Source organism: Pelobates fuscus, chromosome 5, assembly GCF_036172605.1.
Source record: "Pelobates fuscus isolate aPelFus1 chromosome 5, aPelFus1.pri, whole genome shotgun sequence".
In the NCBI taxonomy this organism is placed as follows: domain Eukaryota; kingdom Metazoa; phylum Chordata; class Amphibia; order Anura; family Pelobatidae; genus Pelobates; species Pelobates fuscus.
The window spans coordinates 152,369,699-152,394,817 of record NC_086321.1 but is presented as its reverse complement, the minus strand read 5'-3'; the positions used below and the strand labels follow the sequence as shown (position 1 = coordinate 152,394,817).

The window sequence follows — 25,119 nt, the reverse complement described above, 5'->3', positions numbered from 1 at the left end:
TGGCAAAAAGACATTGTTGCATTTTATTCCAAATACTGTGTATTTATTAGACTTTAAATGGATGAAATTTATACTAAGACTATCCTTCAAGTGGGACTAGATACAATATTCCATGTTTGTCATTTTGTGATAAATAGTCCATTCTCAATCTGTCTACAGATTCACTGCCTAGGTATCCGTCCCCCTCCCCCCCCCTTTTTTTTACGGGCAGCACGTTTCCCGGACATTTTGGATCCAGTTTATGTTATATTATATGCATTTTCTGTATGATTTGTATATTTTCTGCATTAGATATTATACTTGGGCTTTGGTGACTTACTAGCTGGATGTTCCCCAGTATTTGGGGTAACACACCTCTATAAGAGTGTTTTACCATATACCAAGTCTATACAGCTTTCTCACAGGTGACCTAGTATGTTTAGGACTTTACATCCTCATACTTTACTATTTAACACTGCGTAACTGTAAGCTACAATGCTCCTTTGGCTCTGTAACATGCACAGTTTTATATATCCTTTAATGACCCGAAATTTGAAGACAGGTTTCCACATTAATAAAGCAATGATTTTTGTAGGGCGTAAGGCATATGTTCACTTACTGGTGTATTTCAGTAACCAAAGCAAAGAAGCTTGAAATAAAATTGTGTACAGTATGCCAGCCAAACGAATTCTGCGGAATACTCCAAATAAATACCAAGCCCACACACAGATAACGCAATGTATTAAGATCTAAAGTTCTAGGATACATAAAATCAGCATTTGTGTTGAGTTAATGAACACATCATTTTCTTTTGTTAATGTGTTCCTGCTTTTACCAGAAAAAAACAACCTTGGACATGTTTTGTAAAAACTGAAGAAAGAAAAAAATTAAAATAATACAGAGTGGAACTGAAAGTCATTTTCTTAAATTGGGAACATGAACTGCAGTTTGTATAAAAGTATTATGCTTGAAAAAAAGTACAGCTTATTTAGAAAATAATAAACTAAATTTGCTTTTTAAAACTGGTTATGTTACAAATTGAAAGACGTCTGGATATGTTAAGAATCTTACCTCAGATTAGAAAGATGATTTACACAGAATTGATGATCCCATAGGAAAGCATTGGATTGTCTGAGAAAGGCAGTGTTTACATTTAAAAAACTGGCATGGACTGACTAAACTGACCAGTACAACTACATTAATCGATAGTTGTTCTGGTGATTATAGTGTCTTTAATTTATAAAAGTACCAAATTCTATTGGAATCTACACTTTTTGTTAAACAAAAAAAAAAAAAGAAGAGACATACTACACATAAAATCATTTCAGCAAGCTAAAGTGCTTTAGGGTCTGGATTGCCCCTTTAAGCTTTCTGAAGTACTAATTTTGCTTACTTAAAAGTACACTTCAAGCTCCTTAAACAGTCCTGACACTATAGTAATTGTGGTACTAGGAGTGCCGTGGCACCCTGCCAAGGTAAGTAGTCAAAAACTGTTAAAGAATGGTTTGACAATTTACGTGTGGTCAGCGCCAGGTGTCTATTGCCACCTTCCATGGAGCCAGAAACGTGTGAAAGTAGCTTCTGTTGGCTCCACTGAGCTGAGCCCTGCTTTGCACGATCGGTTAATTTTTTGAGCCCGAGTGCCAAAACCGCAATACATGCCAACTTTTTTTCCTCAAAATGCCAACACTTTAATTAAACCTGAATACTGAGGTTTAAGTTTAATTCTCCTCTTCTCTCCCACCAGCATATCCCTCTCCCCCCCCCCCCCCAGCATCTCTTTCTCCTCTCCCCATATTCTCCACTTCCTCTCCCCCAGATTCTCCTTCTCCTCTCCCTTTCTCCCCGCAGCATCTCCTCTCCTCTCCCAGCAGGATCTCCTCTCCTCTCCCCGCGATTTTCCTCTTTTCTCCCCTCAGCATCTTTCTCTCACTACCCCAGCATATCCCCCTCCCCCTCCCAGCACAAAAATAAAAAAAATGTTGGTGCGGGTGGGGGTTTGAAGTCCACCCAGGCTCCCTACCTTGTGGATTCGATTCCTTCCCGCTGCTGTGAGGGAGCACTGACTTACGTGCTGTTCCAGCACTGCTCCCGGCGCCTGATTTACGTCATTTCCTGTCTCCTGGCGGCATCAGTTGAGGGAGCAGTGCTGGAACAGCACGTAAGTCAGTGCTTCCTCACAGCCCTCCATCCCACCCACCAATGCCACCTTAACAACATTATGGGTCCCTGGGAAAAGCAGTGCACTGGGGCCCTGCCTACACACAACTCGCAGGAATAAAAATGTAAATTATAGATAAAATTAGGCTTATATTTATTAGTATCTCCAACAAATGCAATACATAGATAAAATACATACACACAGACTGCTGAACACATTCACACACAGACTGCTAAACACATTCACACACAGACTGCTAAACACATTCACACACAGACTGCTAAACACATTCACACACAGACTGCTAAACACATTCACACACAGACTGCTAAACACATTCACACACAGACTGCTAAACACATTCACACACAGACTGCTAAACACATTCACACACAGACTGCTAAACACATTCACACACAGACTGCTAAACACATTCACACACAGACTGCTAAACACATTCACACACAGACTGCTAAACACATTCACACACAGACTGCTAAACACATGCACACAGTCCGCTAAATACATGCACACAGTCTCCGCTGAATACATGCACACAGTCTCCGCTGAATACATGCACACAGTCTCCGCTGAATACATGCACACAGTCTCCGCTGAATACATGCACACAGTCTCCGCTGAATACATGCACACAGTCTCCGCTGAATACATGCACACAGTCTCCGCTGAATACATGCACACAGTCTCCGCTGAATACATGCACACAGTCTCCGCTGAATACATGCACACAGTCTCCGCTGAATACATGCACACAGTCTCCGCTGAATACATGCACACAGTCTCCGCTGAATACATGCACACAGTCTCCGCTGAATACATGCACACAGTCTCCGCTGAATACATGCACACAGTCTCCGCTGAATACATGCACACAGTCTCCGCTGAATACATGCACACAGTCTCCGCTGAATACATGCACACAGTCTCCGCTGAATACATGCACACAGTCTCCGCTGAATACATGCACACAGTCTCCGCTGAATACATGCACACAGTCTCCGCTGAATACATGCACACAGTCTCCGCTGAATACATGCACACAGTCTCCGCTGAATACATGCACACAGTCTCCGCTGAATACATGCACACAGTCTCCGCTGAATACATGCACACAGTCTCCGCTGAATACATGCACACAGTCTCCGCTGAATACATGCACACAGTCTCCGCTGAATACATGCACACAGTCTCCGCTGAATACATGCACACAGTCTCCGCTGAATACATGCACACAGTCTCCGCTGAATACATGCACACAGTCTCCGCTGAATACATGCACACAGTCTCCGCTGAATACATGCACACAGTCTCCGCTGAATACATGCACACAGTCTCCGCTGAATACATGCACACAGTCTCCGCTGAATACATGCACACAGTCTCCGCTGAATACATGCACACAGTCTCCGCTGAATACATGCACACAGTCTCCGCTGAATACATGCACACAGTCTCCGCTGAATACATGCACACAGTCTCCGCTGAATACATGCACACAGTCTCCGCTGAATACATGCACACAGTCTCCGCTGAATACATGCACACAGTCTCCGCTGAATACATGCACACAGTCTCCGCTGAATACATGCACACAGTCTCCGCTGAATACATGCACACAGTCTCCGCTGAATACATGCACACAGTCTCCGCTGAATACATGCACACAGTCTCCGCTGAATACATGCACACAGTCTCCGCTGAATACATGCACACAGTCTCCGCTGAATACATGCACACAGTCTCCGCTGAATACATGCACACAGTCTCCGCTGAATACATGCACACAGTCTCCGCTGAATACATGCACACAGTCTCCGCTGAATACATGCACACAGTCTCCGCTGAATACATGCACACAGTCTCCGCTGAATACATGCACACAGTCTCCGCTGAATACATGCACACAGTCTCCGCTGAATACATGCACACAGTCTCCGCTGAATACATGCACACAGTCTCCGCTGAATACATGCACACAGTCTCCGCTGAATACATGCACACAGTCTCCGCTGAATACATGCACACAGTCTCCGCTGAATACATGCACACAGTCTCCGCTGAATACATGCACACAGTCCGCTGAATACATGCACAGTCTCCGCTGAATACATGCACACAGTCTCCGCTGAATACATGCACACAGTCTCCGCTGAATACATGCACACAGTCTCCGCTGAATACATGCACACAGTCTCCGCTGAATACATGCACACAGTCTCCGCTGAATACATGCACACAGTCTCCGCTGAATACATGCACACAGTCTCCGCTGAATACATGCACACAGTCTCCGCTGAATACATGCACACAGTCTCCGCTGAATACATGCACACAGTCTCCGCTGAATACATGCACACAGTCTCCGCTGAATACATGCACACAGTCTCCGCTGAATACATGCACACAGTCTCCGCTGAATACATGCACACAGTCTCCGCTGAATACATGCACACAGTCTCCGCTGAATACATGCACACAGTCTCCGCTGAATACATGCACACAGTCTCCGCTGAATACATGCACACAGTCTCCGCTGAATACATGCACACAGTCTCCGCTGAATACATGCACACAGTCTCCGCTGAATACATGCACACAGTCTCCGCTGAATACATGCACACAGTCTCCGCTGAATACATGCACACAGTCTCCGCTGAATACATGCACACAGTCTCCGCTGAATACATGCACACAGTCTCCGCTGAATACATGCACACAGTCTCCGCTGAATACATGCACACAGTCTCCGCTGAATACATGCACACAGTCTCCGCTGAATACATGCACACAGTCTCCGCTGAATACATGCACACAGTCTCCGCTGAATACATGCACACAGTCTCCGCTGAATACATGCACACAGTCTCCGCTGAATACATGCACACAGTCTCCGCTGAATACATGCACACAGTCTCCGCTGAATACATGCACACAGTCTCCGCTGAATACATGCACACAGTCTCCGCTGAATACATGCACACAGTCTCCGCTGAATACATGCACACAGTCTCCGCTGAATACATGCACACAGTCTCCGCTGAATACATGCACACAGTCTCCGCTGAATACATGCACACAGTCTCCGCTGAATACATGCACACAGTCTCCGCTGAATACATGCACACAGTCTCCGCTGAATACATGCACACAGTCTCCGCTGAATACATGCACACAGTCTCCGCTGAATACATGCACACAGTCTCCGCTGAATACATGCACACAGTCTCCGCTGAATACATGCACACAGTCTCCGCTGAATACATGCACACAGTCTCCGCTGAATACATGCACACAGTCTCCGCTGAATACATGCACACAGTCTCCGCTGAATACATGCACACAGTCTCCGCTGAATACATGCACACAGTCTCCGCTGAATACATGCACACAGTCTCCGCTGAATACATGCACACAGTCTCCGCTGAATACATGCACACAGTCTCCGCTGAATACATGCACACAGTCTCCGCTGAATACATGCACACAGTCTCCGCTGAATACATGCACACAGTCTCCGCTGAATACATGCACACAGTCTCCGCTGAATACATGCACACAGTCTCCGCTGAATACATGCACACAGTCACCGCTGAATACATGCACACAGTCTCCGCTGAATACATGCACACAGTCTCCGCTGAATACATGCACACAGTCCGCTGAATACATGCACACAGTCCGCTGAATACATGCACACAGTCCGCTGAATACATGCACACAGTCCGCTGAATACATGCACACAGTCCGCTGAATACATGCACACAGTCTCCGCTGAATACATGCACACAGTCTCCGCTGAATACATGCACACAGTCTCCGCTGAATACATGCACACAGTCTCCGCTGAATACATGCACACAGTCTCCGCTGAATACATGCACACAGTCTCCGCTGAATACATGCACACAGTCTCCGCTGAATACATGCACACAGTCTCCGCTGAATACATGCACACAGTCTCCGCTGAATACATGCACACAGTCTCCGCTGAATACATGCACAGTCTCCGCTGAATACATGCACACAGCCTCCGCTGAATACATGCACACAGTCCGCTGAATACATGCACACAGTCCGCTGAATACATGCACACAGTCCGCTGAATACATGCACACAGTCCGCTGAATACATGCACACAGTCCGCTAAATACATGCACACAGTCCGCTAAATACATGCACACAGTCCTCTGAATACATGCACACAGTCCGCTGCATACACGCACACACAAACATACCCACACACAGACTGCTGAATACGTACACACACACAGAGACTGTTGAATACATACAGACTACTGAATACACACACACACACACAAACTGCTGAGTACACACAGACTGCTGAATACATACACACAAACACACACACATACTGAATTGAGGGGTGCAGTGTATGTGTTTGTGTGTACGGGTGCAGAGTGTGTATGGAGTGCTGTGTGTGAGGGGTGTTGTGTGTGGGAGGGGATGCTCTTTGTGGGGGGTGCCGTGTGTGTGGGGGTGCTGTGTGTGTATGGGGTGCTGCTGCAAATATATTTCTGTATCCCCCCTCCTTTCTTCTTCTTACCTTTCGTGAAGAAGTGGGGGACACACAGAAATCCCTGGTGGTCCGGTGGTGGTAAGAGGGACAGGTCCTGCAGCTCTCCTGTCCTCCCACATGATGCTGTGCGGAGCGTTGCCATGATAACACGTGGCAACGCTCCACACATATTGCTCGCGGGAGGACAGGAGAGCTGCTTCTCAGATATCTCCCCCTGTCCTCCCGACACGGAAGCAGAGTAGTTGCCTGCCGTTTTGGGCAGAGAGGTGCCTACTCTGCATTGAGGCTGACCGGTGACCTATGAACGCGTGCCCACAGAGAGGGCAAGCATGCCATAGGTTCGCCATCACTGGCCTAGATCATCATCTGGATGTTTTTAGTCAATAAGTGAGACTGTGCATGGCCAGGCTTAGCTCACTGAATCTTACAGCTGCAGAAGTGGTGGCAAAGGCAGCCCAGGCATTATGACCACTACATGGGATGTATAGGTTATGGTGCTTGGAGTATTTCTTGAATCTCTTTTGTGCTTGTTTGGTTCTGGCTATTTTCCTTCCCCTGCATCTCTTACTCTAAGTACCATCTTCTGCTATTTGCGACAAATGAAGAGAGGAAATTCTCAAAGTTTGTCTTTTAATATGCGTTGTTAGGTCAATTTAAATATATGAATCACTGCAGACTGTGCTACTCCTGATATTGTGACATCTTAAACATGGCTGTTGCATATTTCATTATCCACACCCATATAACCATAATATTTAAACACCCAGAGACTGCCATATGCATGCTTAGACAGAAGCTTAATACATGAATTAGATCCATTATATCCAAAACAGTGATACAGGAATATAATATGAGTCATGGTACAAAAGCATGAGCTGTGTTCAACCAGCATGTGTTGAGAGCTGAGCTCATAAATGCTCAAAAGACATAACAAATGAAGCCTAAACACAAACAAAAACACAATTAGAGCTGCGTAAGCAAAGCATTTCTGAAGCAGTATTCAAACCATGAACACAACAGCAAACACTATCAAATGTAACCCATTGAAGGGTTACCCCTACCACCATGACCACTTCTGGTGGTACTGTACATTCAGAGTAATTGGCACTTGTGGCTAGTTGCACCCACCCACACGTGACATTAGCACACGTGACATAGAGATATTTTTATGAACCCCTATAAACTAATTAGCCCTTAATAGGGTTTGCCTTGTCATGGCAGATGAGCTTACACATTAATGACAATTGCTCTAGTACTAAACACCTTATTTATTTGTGCACAGGGATTCAGGATAGCGTGAGGGTAACTTTTTTGCTTTTGTTTTATATATTTGGGTTGATTCTATTCTACAACCATTGTTTATGCCAAAAACTAGTGGGAGTTTGAGTACAGGGCTCATTTCTGATTTTATTTGTTTATGGACTCATATTTTTGTTATTACTATACAATATGTAATTCAGTCTAAAGATAAACACACTCAATATAGAGGATGTCCTGCAATTAAATATATTATCGTAGAAAATCTACACTGATATGACCATTTAAACAATTCTAAAATGCTGGCATGGTGATCTTGTGTATATAGAACCTGATTCCCACTAATCATAGATTATTGGTATTTATATAGCGCCAACTAATTCCGCAGTGCTTTACAATATTAAATGGTTATTAACAAAGTATAAATTTCACTTTTTCACTCTAAGTGGCCAATACAAAACTTATTACAGCAAAACACAAAATAACAATGTGATATTTTGATGATCAGAATATATGCCTGCAAGGGATATTTTTTTTTAGTTTTACACTGTAAGCCTGTCAGGCCTTACACGTTACTTGCCATTGAAGCCTGGAGAGATCACCAGGGGTGAATTTCTACTCGGGCAAAATATTCACTCAATGGCTCACTGTATGCTTCTTTCAGATTATGTAAAAGAATGAAGTTATGTTATGCCATTTATGCAGCAATATAATTAAAATATCTGAATTGTCACCATTTTATGGTAAAACAAGTAGCTGTTTCCTCTTTTAAAAAGTATCAGTTCACTAAATGTGTGATGGATACATAGAATAACCTTCTAGAAGAGGAAATAGAGGTTAGTGCAGTAAAGGAACTCTAAGAAATGATATATGCTCCGTTATTCTGGACGTAAGTTAAAGTCAAGAGCTACTGATTAAGTTTTAAATTGGTGAGTGGATATAAAAATGTGCATTTATCTGTTAAAGGTACGAGAGCTACTTTTCTTTACCCCTAAAACACTTAGGAGTATACTTGTATTTATGTCTAGGAGTGACAAAAGTGCTTGAAGGACAACTGTCAGCAATTGTACCTTCTGTTTTTTTAAAGTTAATTACATTTAATGAAAACGTACAATTTTTTCTTTTTTAAATGATGTACAATCATTATTTTGAGACAATTTAACTTTTCCATCTGGCTGTTCAGCCAGGTTGGGTCAGATTCTACTATTACTTGACCAACTGTTGCTCAACTTAACTTGCCTGCTGTTATGAATTGCACACAGGGCAGTGTTGTGAATGCTAAGCTAAGGAGACAGTAAGTAGGTCTAGGTGAGCTTAGGGTATAAACCACCAAGGGACAGTTATCTTGACAATTGCTCTCCATCAGAGAAGGAGCTGCTGGTAACTACAATGCGTGGGTTAGGAATATATGAACTCCAGTGTCTGAGGGCTTGACAGACTGTGGGAAGATAGCTGCACTCCCAGGGGCCTGCCATCTCATACACACAATGAATCATTCCAAACATGCTGCAGCCCACATGAAGTGAAAAGCCAGCACACCAATGTATTCCTTCTGAATGTTTCCAAATCACTACTAAGTTTAATCAAGAATATTAAAGCGCATGACCATGAATTGCCAAGTATATATGTTTAATCAATATTGTTGCCAATAGAACTGTCCCCAGTGCGAACTGATTTATTGTGGAAAAATAACACAAAAAAATGAACAGTGAAACAAATCAATGCATTCAATACATTGAGAATGCTATCAATTCTATGTGCATGCGGGGGGCGGGGCCTGACAGCCAAGATGGCCGGTCGTGCTCTCTGAGAGCTCCTGCACCAGCGGGCACAAAAATGCTAACCCTGAACGAAATATTAATGCCAGCGGCACACGGTGCACGGAGAGCAACAAAGGATCACACAGGGAACAGAATGACATCTGTCTCGCACCGAAACTCCGCGAAAATACCTGAACCGGCCATGCGGCCTAATCAAGAGCGGAGCCTGAAGCCTGGGGGAGGCGGACGATCTCCCGGCACGGGACCCACTCACAAGCGAGCGACCAACACGGCCCAGCTACCCCCCCTCTGGACTGGCGGGGGATATCCCGGTCCTCGCTGGGGACGATTACCCCCACATCACAGCCTGCAACCCAACGGTTCTGGAGTGCCCCTGAGAATGCTGCTATAATAGCACTCAAGCAACCCGGGGAGAGCACGTAGAAACCAAACACAAGCCTTATCGACCAAGCTGACTACGCAGCACGGCTAGATGAAATTTGCACAGCATTCTGGCGCAAACTAGAACGACGCCTGCAAATACATGCCAAAATCAAACATGGAACCCACTCATTACCGCAGCCACGAGGAGGGCACAAAATGGCTGCTGCGAAACGATCACAGCGTACACAGGGCAAACGATACAGCCCACCCCAGCTTACCCGACAGCGATCCCATTTACCCGCTCGGAACACCAAATCTCCTTCTGGGAAACATAACGGAACAAAATCCGACCCACCGTCCACACACCCAAAGGGGCCTCGGGAGAGCGAGGTTCCGGAGGGCACATGGTCCCACCACGTATGGCATAGGAACCCGAGGAGTGCTTCCCGCAACAACCCGGGCTGGAGGATCTGAGCGGGAGCAGCCCCACCACAACAGCCGGTCGGCACGCAGCCAAACAAAGAGCCCTGCAAGGGACGGCGGATGCCAAACGGAGATACCACCAGCATGGCCTGCAAGTGGGGTCGGTTGACCGATGGTGAGATCAACAGCACGCTACACAAAGGGGGTACAGAGTCATACCGTGTAACGCCAAATCAAGCTGCCCGACACAACACCCAACAAGATGGGTCCCTGTAATTAACTCATCAACAAGTGCCTATAATAAATATGTGCCTGTGGTTTTTAGACCAACTCAACATGCAGCATATGAGACTTTCTGCGTAGCAAGCTTGTCTACCTTAGTCAGCGTAGCATTCCCTCATTGGGGTTAAGTGCCTGAATGGCGTAGACTCATAGCTGTTACTGTTGTCCAGGGCATAGTATGTTGAGTTGTAAAAAATGCTTAGACTAGCCGGTTCAGTAAGGGCAATAGCTTAGAGCACATATAAAAAGCACAAGCATTGAATTTAGCGTGTTATGCAGGGCCTTAACCGAGCTTAACATAACCTGGAATGCCAGCAAGCAGCTAGATATAATGAGAATATTACATAAGTCCTAATGCATATATGTTCAACCTGTTTTCAGTTAACTTAGGTTAATTTTGTTACTATCTAGAGTCGGCAGGAATTGTTTGTGTATGACTGCTGGATCAGGCTAACTACAACTGTACATCTTGCATATTATGACTCACAAGCGTCTGACTTATCTAGTTTACTTAAAAATGGCACATATATGCACTCTTGAGAACATACCCACATAGTTCCAAGCCTATCTGTATAAATGCTAGGAAATTAGGCAGTTCATTATTGTAAAGCGATTTCAGGCTAACATAACCAAGCTGCATGCTATGACCTGCCTTAAAAGTGCAACTCTTAATCACTTAGCAAAAATGTGTGCAATTATGCTAATATGTCTAATGTGTAAATCTTCACTAGTCAGGCAATGTTTACTTGTCCCTAATCACCACTGAGCACGGTGAAATCATAGTATGTTTAATATTTTCAGCTTGTCGACCCACTCGTGACCCAACACAATAGACGTGCAAAGCAAGCATGTATTTACTACGTTTATAAGCTTAACAATGTTCCTAGCGTGTTTTATTTATCTACAAAAAAAAGTGCCGTTTATCTTTGCCGTTACCATGTATGCCGTTGAAATGCCTGTAAACGCTGTCGTGGCGCTACAGACTACTCTGTTCTGTAATCTAATGCACAAGAAAAATAAAGAATAAAAAAAAAATTCTATGTGCATGCAAGTACTGACTATTCATTTCATTTATCAGTGCTAGTCCCTATAAATTCTCACTTTCACATACTGTATCTATTTATACAACTGAGTAATCACAATGGGGTGTATTCACTAAAGACTGGATTAGCTGTAGCACATTTGACCAGTTGTATTTGGCTCCAGCCTCCAAATGAATCTTCATCTTCTTCTGAATTTATCTGAAGTTCACTTTTTTCACTATCAACAGAATGTAAACTGCACTAAGCCATATTGCTCCCTGCTATATGTTTATCACATTTTATTCTATATGTCCTCCCCTGACTGTGACTGGCATAGCCTACATAAAAATATGTATATGTTTTCTTTTTTTATGTTTATTGCACTTAAACCACAGACTTAAAGGGACACTATAGTCACCAGAACAACTACAGCTTATTGAATTTGTTCGGGTGAGTAGAATCATTACCTTCAGGCTTTTTGCTGTAAACACTGTATTTTCAGAGAAAATGCAGTGTTCACATCACAGCCTAGTGATAACTTCACTGGCCACTCCTGAGATGGCTGTTGGAGATCGTTCCTGGGTCATGGCTGGTTAAAATGCATCCAAACATTCAGTGTCTCCTTCCTCTGCATCCAGACACTGAACTTTCCTCATAGAGATTCATTGATTCAATTAATCTCCAGGAGGAGATGCTGATTGGCCAGGGCTGTGTTTGAATTGTGCTGGCTCTGCCCCTGATCTGCCTCCTTGTCAGTCTCAGCCAATCCTATGGAGAAGCACTGTGATAGGATCAGGCTACCACTTCTGATGATGTCAGCAGACCGCTTGCTGGTCTGAGGCAGACAGGGCAGAGCCAGGAGCTTCAGGCATGAATACGAGTAAGATTTTACTATTTTAGGGAGGCATGAGGGGCCCACGGGGCTAGATTGTGGTTTAACACTATAGGGTCAGGAATACATGTTTGTGTTCCTGACCCTATAGTGTTCCTTTAAGGCTCCTGTGGGCTCTAGCAGGCTATTAACATAATTTCTAAATTAAACAGAATATGCAATAAAGGAAGTTTAAACATTAGATCACTCTTTACAGGAAATGTATAAGGAGGAGACTGTGTCGGTCACATGCAGGGGAGATGTCTCTAGAGCTGCTCTAGGGTGTCTCTGTAAGCGGCCTTTTCACTGGCACTATATCTACATTTCCAGCAAGAAGACATGAATAAAAAAATCATATTTAACCTTTTATATGCAACCCCCCTCTCCCGCAAAGAACACTAGCCCAAAAGAAAAAAAACAAAAACAAACAAAAAAATCCACCCCTAATTTAACTATTATTTTTTTTTAAATTGTAGGCAATTCCTCAATAGAGACAGATCTTTGTACCGCACACAAAATTTGCCACACATCACTGACCTGTAATGCAGATTCGAGGAGTAAACTACATCAAATCACAAGACTTACAAATGCATCTATATTTAAAAAGGTGAATATTAAGAATTGTTTACACTATACACTGTTAGTGCTCACCTGGTGAGTGTGGCTGTGAGTATACAGGTAAGCCAACCTGTACAAGCTCTTGTAGTGCTGAGGAAAGCGGCTTAGACATAGTCTGAACGAATTTGTGCATTGCTCAATCAAGACTTTATGCTGCTCTTCTTTGTCTTCAGGTAAGCTTAGTGGGCACTCTGACACCTCTCCCATTAATTCTGTCTTTTTACGAAGATCTCCGAGTTGTGCAGATGGTGGTACAGCTCTTATTGGTGTTGTAGAGGTTGGAGGGGTCTGTGTTTCAGTAGTGCTTCTCATCTCAGTAGGACTGGAGTTTCCTGTATGTTCTGAGTGTTCACCTGCTTTCACTGAAAAAAAAAAGATATAATCAGTATACAAATTACTGTTGCAAGTTTGATGTTAGTAAAATCAGAAGTAAAGAATTGCCTGATGTGTATGAACAAATGTGATTGTGGCTGTCATTGATGGCGTACCTCTGTCATCTGTTAGTATTTGGGCATCTTTGTAATGTGAGACATTGTGGGTGCCGCTTGATGATCTCTTCTCCAAGTACATTCTCTTGATGCTGTCCTGAGAACTGGCTGGTTCATTGAATGTGTCCTGTGTGGAACTTGAATCTGAAAGGACAACTGCCATGCTGTCTTGGCTGCGTTCTAAGAGAAGAAATGAGCAGTAAGTTACATCATTTGGTGCTAGGTGCACCTCCACCAGCAAGCACTGAACAGAGAGCAGCAAGAGCAGAGGTCACCAAAGGAAATTTTAATGAGAAGCACCAAGAACCGATGACAAGGACCATCACCTGCCATCCTCCATGATCTCCTCAAGCAGCGTGCAAGTAATCAAATCTGTGTCTTGTATGTCCAGAACTAAAATTTTGACAAGGCCTACATAGACAAGTTTGACGGACGGCTCTATTCCAGTCCTTTCCTCTATTTTTCAGTGTTAATCTTTGTATTTTTTAGAATGTCTGTATTCTGTTAACTACCTGGTAATGTTTCCTTACTTATTGTGGTAAAAAAAGGCTATTGTAAAGGGTGTTCGAAACTGAGTTACACTATAAAAAATAAAAGCTGTTATGAGCCAAAAAGTTTAGATCTTAAATGGTCTGAGCCTGAAAAACATTGATGATATAAGAAAGTATGCACTTCTAAATGACACACAAGAACAATCTATATTGGGCAGAAAACACTGACTCATTTGTATGATGCACGCATGCTGCAATTACATTCATAAAAAAACATGGACACCAGTATAAAACTAACAGTTATGCAAATAATTGTCTAATATTGAGACATCCAACACAAATGCAACATTTTTATATCATCTACGGCTACAAGAAATACGGCACACCAAGCTATACACATATGGGGAAATTTTTTAATGAATCATGAGATTTATTTTCACTGAGTCTTTTTATAGTGGTTTCATTGCTGGAACACTCTGCTTAGACTAAGGAAACATTAACTTCTAGATGGTAAAAGAACAAGCGTTTTTCTTTGTCTCAGTAGTACTGCTGTTCTCTCTCTCTAGAAAATTACAAACGTATGTGTCAAAGCCAAGTATCTTGCATTTTAATTGGACTTGAGAGCTCCAGACAATGGGAGAAAAGGATGAGAGGTGTTTCCTCTTACATCACCCAGGACAAGGTGCCAAAGCATAACAGTAGCGGTTAAAAGCAGGAAGGTAGGGAGCAAAGGCGGGTACAGCCTATCTGCAAAACTCCTTGCATGTTAACCTAAACAAGTCAATTCAACTGAACAAACAGTGCCGAATAGCTCTCAGACATATAAAGCTGTAGATAATCTTATCCAGTGCTGGGATTATTCACTTGGAAATCTATTTGCAGTCCCATCTGAGATATTTTCAAAAGTTACAAGTGTAAGTTGGTTCATCCCAAAACATTGAACAAAAACAAAACTACCCAGCTTATATATAGGGTGATATATGTGATATAGGGTGATATAAGTATCACAGAACTGGATGCATAAATCTATATTTTAATTATTATATTGGAATTGAGATGTATGCAATGGTGCATCATTAAAATACAGCACTTATTGGAAGGGACCTGCAAGAGTATATCTACGTATTTCAGTTTTTTTTGCTGCAAGCTAGAAAGTAATAGTGTGCATAAGATCATCGACAATATTGTGTCGTGGAAGACAGGACAGTCCAATCAGAAAGCATGCATGTCCAACCACTAGTAACAGGGGAAGAAAGGACATACAGCTGAGCAATAGCCTTCTCCAAACGGGACAGAGTCCACCGAGAAAGCAGAAAATCTATTTTTGTTCACTTGCACAAATGAGATCTTGAAAACAGTCAGCATCTAATTATGCACTGTAACACATGATATATTATTTATACCAACTCATACATATATTCACTATACGTAACTAGAAAATAAGTACTTTAGGAACCTCTGGTTTATCTTCAAGTCCCGTTTGGAAGTGGCATTAAAAATTGTGCAGAACTGGGAGAGATTAAGCTTTTTGCAACAGATGATGAGCCCTTACAGCAGGAGAGGGATAAGGAGCAGGTTAGTGTGCAGCAATGTTGACCTGCCACCTAGACAGCCAGCCAGTGCTGTGGGTGAAGGGCAGGATGCATTTCATTAGCACACTTCCCAGCAATCAGAGCTCTGTTGGCGCTGGTGGCATTGAAAAGGGGGGACTGTACCGTCCGGCGTGGCCTGATGACGGGGGGGTTTACATTTGATGTAATCGTGGTCAATCGGTGTGGCTGTGTAAGGTGGAGATGTCAGACCTGGACCGGAAGAGGAAGGAATGGAATTCCCAGGGCCTGGCATTGTCCCAGCCGATGAGTGAGAGTCCTCATCCATTGTGCTAGGCTTCTCTCTATACAGAACAGCAACATAGGGAGAGATTAAACAATCATAAACATGTGAATGACATTTTCTTTTATGCTTAGATTTACTACCTTTTCTAAACTGCAAACCTGTAGCATAACCTTTTCATGTATGAAACTGTAATCAGCTTAGAAGATTTATAAAGTTATAGCAATATGCAATGCGCAGTCATTTTCTATTTGTAACAGATTTTAAATGAAACTAGTTATTCCTTTTAGTTACAACACTCAACTGTTGGATCAGTTGGAATTGATATTGCATTAGTGATATTTTTTACCAATAAATGAAAACATGAAAACACTAAATGCAAACTCTAAAAGCTCAATCTTGGTTACAAAATGTTATAGGGAATAGTAACAGCAAACAAAGGTATGGGAAGATCGTTTTAGTACAAATGTTACTAGAGGCCATAGTGGAGATAGGATGCTATAAGAGAGGTGTGCTTTCTTGTAAAGTCCTATGCCACTACACAGACAAATAATCTATCTATCTATTTACATATCTATCTACACACATCACAGAAAATGAAGTGAAGTGTGCCTTTCAGCTGGTCTCTATTAAAAGACAATCAACAAAAATTAGGGACTCCCTGGTACCTAGTACATGAGAGCCGTTTCTGTACTGCAAGCAATCAAACATCTAACGCAATGGTGCGATCTGTGACACGGTATGCAAACGGCTGCTTTGTAGCTGCACTACAGTTATGAACAGATTGGGAAACATACTGGATCCACTTATGGTATGGTATGCTGGGAATGATTTGGTCCTTGCACAGCAGCAGAACAAGTGGCCCACTACATAGATCTGTGGTATAAAACCAGCGACGCTTCTTACAGGAACACAAAGCAAATTCCTACTACACAAGCCACGGCAATGCAGACCAAGATTTACAAGAGTGGTATCGGACACATTGTAAGCAGAAGAACAAATCAAGAAATTCCATACAGTGTTTCTCCGGAAAGCAGGGGGAATGCAATCAATTTGTATTCAACACTAGTTTTATAACAGACTAAATATAATAACACGATTTATGTAAGATGTGACTGCAGCAGAATACCAAATGCTGTGAATCCTTATATTCACTACATCATTTCACCATCACTGCATAGTGATTGGAATGCAATATATTCCACAATATCAACAAGGGAATGTACTACATCTCCTCCTACCACCCACAGAAATTCAAATGCATAATGCACTGGCACATCTACACTCATAGATCAGCTAAATAGCTGGAATTTTGAAATGTAATTATCAGTTCCCTACAAATCCATATTTATACTCCTGAATGTGAGGAAGAATTCCAGATCTGCTATATAGCGTAAAGCAGGCTTCCCCAAACTAAGGCCCTCCAGATGTTGCTCAATTACAAATCCCATGATTCTCAGCCTATTTCATTCATAGAATCATGGGAGTTGTAGTTCAGCAACATCTGGAGGGCTGGAGTTTGGGGAAGCCTGGGAAAGGCATCTCTGTCAATCAGGTTTGCTTCCTATTGCACTCACTTTTCTGTGACTTTGGTGGAGTTTTTCTCCTCTCCTCTAGCAAATGGTCCTTCTGAGATCTCTTTCATGATATTGAAAAGCATTTTTGCATCTAATCCTTCTTCAGGTTTTTTCAAGAGCTTCAGGACAGAAGAGTGAAGCCGAAAATATACCTGCCAGAGACATTACACTTCTTTTAATGCAGCTATAACATCCTATAAAATTGTACTGCAGAAGTATCATAAACAAAGAGAAAATGTAGAAGGCACAGAATATATATTTTTGTAAGTGATACTGATATGTTTTCTCCTCATACTTAATTTTATTTTATTTATTATCTGTATTGCTTTTGGAAATAGTATTACTTTTATTATATTTTTTTTAAATAATGTCAAAATATTATTAATACATGTTATCAATCCATTCTCTACTCTCTTAATTTATCAAAATAAGTTACATTTTAGGGCAGCAGACATTTAAAGTCTAAATAAAGCACATGTTTTAGCTGGTACCCTATATTAGTCTTTTAGCCAAGTATTTCTACGTTCACTTTAAAACAGCCTTATCTTAATTCCTGCATCACTTTTATATTTCATATCAACACAATTAAGCATGAAGGGATCATTTCAAGTTATGTTAGCTTTCTAGTGAATATCAGACTCTGAACATTATAATTAAAGGAGCACTATGGGCGCTATAATAACTTCAACAGAATGACGTTGTGATGGTGCCAGGGGGTTCCTGGCACCGGCTTACCTTTAGAGATTAAACCATCCACTATTCATTAATTCAGCTGTTTAATCCCAAAATCTTTTCTCCAGAGTCATTTAGCTCTGCACTGTCTTTCCGCTGCTCTCAGATTTTTCAAACAGGACTTGGCACAGACAGGGGGCTGCTGATTCTCTGTGCCTTTATCTGCGGCAGTCCAAGGCTTCCTATTTGAAGAATGTTAGAGCAGTGGAAGGACAGGGGCTGGAGAGAAGATTTGGGTGTTAAACCGGTCAAGAAGGGTTCACACTCTAAAGGTAAGGCATTGTCAGTAAGCCGTGCTTGGAGGTTCCTTTAAGTCAATGTATTTAAGCTACATTGGAGGGATGAGTTGACCATGGCAGAAATCCAACCTGTAATTATGAGATACTGCAGCTGGAGCACTAAACGTCAAACTATCCAACAGCAAATAAGCATCAATTCGTTACCTCCAGTGCCTCCATGGCCAGTCCTGGAGGATTGTGATAGTGGATTTTCTTAGGATAACGTGCAGCTTCTTCGTGTAGGTAGTGACTAGATTGTTTGTAGTGCTGAAGGTACAGCTCAGGGGCCTGTTTTTGCTTCTCTGCAATTTTCCCCAACATATAATGAATCAGCCACTCCTCTTCATCCCCATCTCCTTCACAGCGAGATGCAGATGTGAAACAATGTTTTGCAGTCTCTACCATACTATCCCGTCGTTCCTTTAACTACCAAAAAAAAAAAAGCATTACTATAATCAGAAACCAGGTTTTGGTTAAAACAGCCAACATACAGTTTAACATGATTTGGATAATTCTTACAAAACAGTTATTTTGACCTAAATTCTGTAATTAGTTTCTTTTTAATTCCCTGCAATTCATGGTTAAAGGGATACCTCAGTCACTAGAACAGCTACGGATTAAAGTAGTTGTTCTGGTGTCTCCTGCCTGGCCTTGCAGAGAAAAGGCAATGTTGACATTGCTGCCTAGTAACACCTCTTGTGGCAGTCACTCAGAGGCTCCCCATAGAGATGCCCTGATTCAATGTATCTCTATGAGGAGATGCTGTGTGGCGTGGCGCGGCGCAGTGTTTTGCCGCACACGTGCAAAAGTCTTCCAATGCTTTCTTATGGGAAAACATTGGATTGGCATATCTCAGTCACGGAGGTGGGACCAGCCGAAGCCAGACCGGCACGGCGCTAGAAAAAAGGGACGCAAAATATCTTTTCAAAGGGATGCATGGGGGGCCGGAAACCTAAATAGTGATTTTAACAATATAGTGTCAGGAATACATGACTGTGTTCCTGACACTGTAGTGTTCCTTTAAGTGAATAAACCCCAAATGTTGCAGAAATTCTTGCAATAGAGTCGTGCGCATAAAGCATGTTTGTGTTCTGGGAGGGATAATTTATAAAAAAAAAATAATAGTATTTAAATGATATCAAACCTAAAACGTAAAATCACAGTTTGTTTTTTAAATAAATTTTACACATATATACACAGAGAATGTTTTATATATATATATATATATATATATATATATATATATATATACGCACACATACACATACATATACATATACACACATTTTAAATAGACCACAGGCATTTTCCTGTTTTCGGCTACGTATAGCGTATAAGCTCAAATTATATACTAAGAATATTCAGACTATCACAATATCATTTGGTCAACGCTTATCCAATCTTGCAATAATGACCAACAAAATATTTTGTCTTTAGTTAGGACCTTTACTTTTTTAATTTCAGATCAATTAATCTACCATTGTCAGTTTAACATTATTACTCTCATCACCTGCAGGAATTAGATCGGCAAGTCTGCATAAACAAACAACAGCCTTCATAATAAACAGAGAGTTACTTATGTTGGTTGAAATTATTCAGTAGTTTTTGCCATCTCAACAGGGCCGGACTGGCCCACCGGGACACCGGGAAATTTCCCGGTGGGCCGGCACACTAGGTGGCCGGTGCGCGGCCGCCTAGTGTGCACCAGCCCGGGCCGCAATTACAGGGTGACCGGCAGGAGGGGATGGGCTCCCCTCCTGCCGGTCACAGAATGTAGCGTGGCCGGGCAGGCAGTGTAGGGTAGGGGCAGTGGCACTGGGCCAGCCTCTTCTCCTGGGGGGCCCCCCGAGGCTGGCCCTGCATACACCCGGCGGGCAGGCAGGCTGGCCGGTGCGCGAGGGAGCACTCTCCCCTGAGTGCTTCCTCTTCAGCTCCCTCGCGCACCGCACTGATACCGGAGCCTGAAGACATCTTCCGGCGCCGGTATCAGTGCGGCGCGCGAGGGAGCTGAAGAGGAAGCACTCAGGGGAGAGTGCTCCCTCGCGCACCGGCCAGCCTGCCTGCCCGCCGGGTGACCAGCCCCCCAGGAGCCCAGCAGCACCACTGGACCCCAGGGAATCCCCTCAGCACTCCAAAAGGTAAGGAGGCTGGGGGGATTAAATAAAAAAAAAATGTGTTAGTGTGTGTTAGTGTTACTGTGAGTGTTAGTGTGTGTGTGTTAGTGTTACTGTGAGTGTTAGTGTGTGTGTGTGTTAGTGTTACTGTGAGTGTTAGTGTGTGTTAGTGTTAGTGTGTGTGTGTTTGTGTTACTGTGAGTGTTAGTGTGTGTGTGTGTGTGTTAGTGTTACTCTGAGTGTTAGTGTGTGTGTCTGTTAGTGTTACTCTGAGTGTTAGTGTTACTGTGAGTGTTAGTGTTACTGTGTGTGTTAGTGTTACTGTGTGTGTTAGTGCTAGTGTGTGTGTTAGTGCTAGTGTGTGTGTTAGTGTTACTGTGTGTGTTAGTGTTACTGTGAGTGTTAGTGTTACTGTGAGTGTTAGTGTGTGTGTTACTGTGTGTGTTAGTGTTACTGTGAGTGTTACTATGAGTGTTAGTGTTAGTGTCAGTGAGTGTGTGTCTGCTAGTGAGTGTCAGTGAGTGTGTTACTGTGTGTGTCTGTTACTGAGTGTGTTTGTGTTAGTGAGTATGTTTGATGTCTGTTAGTGAGTGTGTGTTTGTCAGTGAGAGTGTGTTTTGTAAGTGAGTGTGTATGTATGTCTGTCGCTGAGTGTGTCTCTGTCAGTAAATGTGTGTGTCTGTTAGCTAGTGTATATGCGTCTGTTCGTGAGAGTGTGTGTGTGTCTTCAGCACTTACCTTTCTCCAGCGCCGGACTCCCTTGGCGCTGGGGATCCCTCCGACGCTCAGCTCCAAATGCGCATGCACGGCAAGAGCCGTGCGCGCATTCAAACCGCCCATAGGAAAGCATTACTCAATGCTTTCCTATGGACGTTCAGTGTCTTAGAATCGCGGAAGCTCCTCTAGCGGCTGTCAGTGAGACAGCCGCTAGAGGCTGGATTAACCCTCAGTGAAACATAGCAGTTTCTCTGAAACTGCTATGCTTTTAGCTGCAGGGTTAAAACTAGAGGTACCTGACACCCATACCACTTAATTGAGCTGATGTGATCTGGGTGTCTGTAGTGGTCCTTTAACCCCTTAAGGACATGTCATGATTCCCTTTTATTACAGAAGTTTGGTCCTTAAGGGGTTAAGTGTGTGTGCATCTGCATGCACTGGTGTACATACCGCGGTCGCAGGGGTCGCAACCCTGCAACCCCTGCGACCAGGTGCCCGCCGCCATGTGTTGCGGCCCCGGCCTGCGCAGAGTAAGCGTGCGGGGGGGGGGGGGGGAGGCCCAGGGATCAATTTTCGTACCGGGGCCCCATAGGTCATGTGTACGCCACTGGGTAGGGGAGCTTCTGTTCCCCTACCCGGTCTGACAGGAACCTGCAAGCGAGAACGCTCCCGTGAGCAGGCAGGTTGGAGCGTTGCCGTGCGTTACCATGGCAACACTCCGACCTGCCTGCTGTTCTCGCGAGAGAAGAGCGAAGTCAGCCTGCAGCCAGAGGAGCTGCAGGCTGAACAGCACGCGCCACCACTGGACCACCAGGGATTGAAAAGTTCCCCCTCTCCCCTGGGCCCTGACCAAAGGTAAAGGGGGAGGGGATTAAAAATATATTTTTTTATATAAATATATCAATGCTATAACCCCCCCCATACACACACTACACTCCTCCCCCCCCACCAACAGCACCCCTCCACACACACAGAACCCCCCACACACAGAACACCTTCACACCTTCACGCACACAGAACTCCTTCATGCACGCAGAACCCCTCCACACATAAAAAGCACCCCATCACGCACACAGCACCCCTTCACGCACACAGCACCCCTTTTCGCACACAGCACCCCTTCACGCACACAGCACCCCTCCATGCACAAACGATTTCTTTCATGTTTGAGTGATAGTTTTCAGTTTTTTTCCCGCTTCCATATCTGCGCACTATGCTGGCGCGATGCATTACGGGGCTGGTATGGAATTTTTTTTCCAGGGCTGCTTTTCATTCCCAGTCCGGCCCTGCATCTCAATACAAAAACCTATTTTTGACTACAGAGTATAGCATTCGAAGAGGTAAAGTTGAGGTTCTTGATGCTTACTTCTCATGGGCACATACTTATGCGCAAATAAGAAAGCCTAACTGCTTGAAATGAAAATGAGTAAAAGTGGTACGGTCACTTTAGAGCTATCCTTAAAGATGCAATCTTCAAATGACAAGCTTATGCCAACTACATATTTCTATGAAACAAAATATATAACAAAGTAGGGCTACTGTGCCATCGTACACTGACATTTTCACTGCATAGCAGAATGGAGTACCACTACACTACACAATATAAATTGGGTCACTGTATAGGGCTGTAAGGTTATCGGTAAGACTGTCTGACAGTTAGTCTATTGGTCTACCTTGCTTCACTCCCTGCACAGTGTAGTGACATCATCAGTCATTGCCTATTGAAGTTTACTAAGACGTTAACTTGCAGATGCCTGAAAAGCATAAATAAAAAAATCCTACTTTATATATCTGCATATATATTTTTATTGGCCATTTCGAAGTTATCTTTGTCAATCAGTCAAACTGATGATGTCACTGCACAGGGAGTGAAGCAGGTGAAGACCATAGAGACTAACTGCTAGAGGGTGGTTGGAGTCCCCATTTGTGAGTTTTTTTTTCTATGGATTTATTTCTCATTGTGTGAGCCTCCTCTTTTTGTGTTTTAAAAGGTTTTATAGTAACAAATATAAATGTAAGTGTCACTTTAGCATTTATTGCGTGTATGTTCACTTGCACTGAGTGCCTGTTTAATGTCAATTCTCTGCAGAGGATTATACATCGGTACTCAGATGATGACGTACCTAGCAAATGAATGACTGGCGGGATTGGGATCTAGCTTCTGCTGCTCTGAAGAAGCCATAGGCACCACCCTCCTTCAAAGAGGGCTTGTGACTCGGCAAGACCAAAGTAAGAGGGCACCAGGAGAGAGGTGTTAGAGTATTCCTAGTATCAGCGGGCTAGGAGCAGGCTATAGTGAAGTTGACACTTGGAGTAACCTTAAAGCCCTTTAAAACCCCTTAAAAGTCAGCTAAATTCCTATTATGGTGTCAGACTTCTTAGTCTTAAAAAGTAAGTACAAAACGAAGACTGTGCCATTTTACATATGTCTAACAATAGCAATTGATAAATAAAAGAAATAACAGTAAAACTGGCGTAAAAGTGCACATCAATACACACACTTTACTGTGCTATGCAAAAGTGCACTAAGTATTTAAGAACTGTGGGCTTTGTTTCTCTTTGCTGATAAACATCACCCACTTATTTAAATCTTCAAATTGTTATGTGACAAATAGGAATCAACTCATACTTCAAGTATGAACTTTTCTTATTACCTTTAATTAATCAAACAGCCCCTTTGAAAACCATACGTAGCTACAGATTACTGCACTGCAGTGATATCAATCCTTTGTGCTTGGTGTTCCTATTAACTCACACCATACAATTTGACACTCGTTTTCCTCCCTCTTCTTTGTGTTCCTTTCCCCACCTCTTCTCCCTTCCTGTTTTCCGGTGTACACAGGTATTTGTATACTTCTCAAATTCTAACCTAGGTTGGACTTGCTTGGTTTATCGTCATTGTGCTGTGGTGCCCTCTAAGGCTTAGCTCTGCAATGTGAGACCTTATTGTTATTTTTGGAGAATGTATTATTCTTGTTGATAATGATTAAGATTTTTGATCTGTTTCATTATGGGTTTGAGATCTAAAAAATAAATAAGGAATCTATGAGCTTTATATCCTCATAAATATAGAAAGCAATTACAATGCTGCCTGTTACTTAGTATCCTTATTATAACAGTAGTCCAGGCAATCAAATGGCAAGAAAAATAAAATAAATATGGGAATTTAGTTACACAATATGGCCAAATGGTGTAACTGAATCCCCATATTTGTTTGCTTAGATAGGTGAATTAAGTAGCCTTATAAAATGTAAAACTTTATTTTGTTTGTGTGTGCTGTTCCCTGAACTGTATTTAATCTATAAAATGGCACCAATTAATTATACAGATGGACTACCTCTTATCAGGTCTTCCTGATATTTCTAATTCAGATTCTAAAAGTTATGGGACATAAACCTTGTAGACTAGTGTATCCGTATCTATTGCAATTCCTATTATGTCTGTAAAGGTACTGTACTCTTCTATATTGCAATACACTGTAACACTTTATATATGTATTGCAATATGAATATAAACAGCTACTCATAGGATTTTACTTCTGTATAAACAATCTGAATTTACTGTGTGTTTATCA

General features: G+C 42.8%; 1 protein-coding gene across 3 annotated transcripts in view; it reads right to left on the bottom strand.

Moving 5' to 3' along the window:
• Positions 1 to 25,119, bottom strand: part of CABIN1 (calcineurin binding protein 1) — a 163,230-nt gene that overhangs the window by 78,685 nt on the left and 59,426 nt on the right. For 2 of the 3 annotated variants that reach the window (XM_063454503.1, XM_063454504.1), the window contains exons 24-28: positions 18,880 to 19,140; positions 17,705 to 17,856; positions 16,010 to 16,188; positions 13,804 to 13,983; positions 13,349 to 13,677 (exon numbers count right to left, since the gene is read on the bottom strand). In XM_063454503.1, coding sequence (XP_063310573.1) covers positions 13,349 to 13,677; positions 13,804 to 13,983; positions 16,010 to 16,188; positions 17,705 to 17,856; positions 18,880 to 19,140 — 1,101 coding nt within the window. The remainder of the gene's footprint in view (positions 1 to 13,348; positions 13,678 to 13,803; positions 13,984 to 16,009; positions 16,189 to 17,704; positions 17,857 to 18,879; positions 19,141 to 25,119) is intronic. The other variant, XM_063454505.1, reaches the window with a different exon arrangement.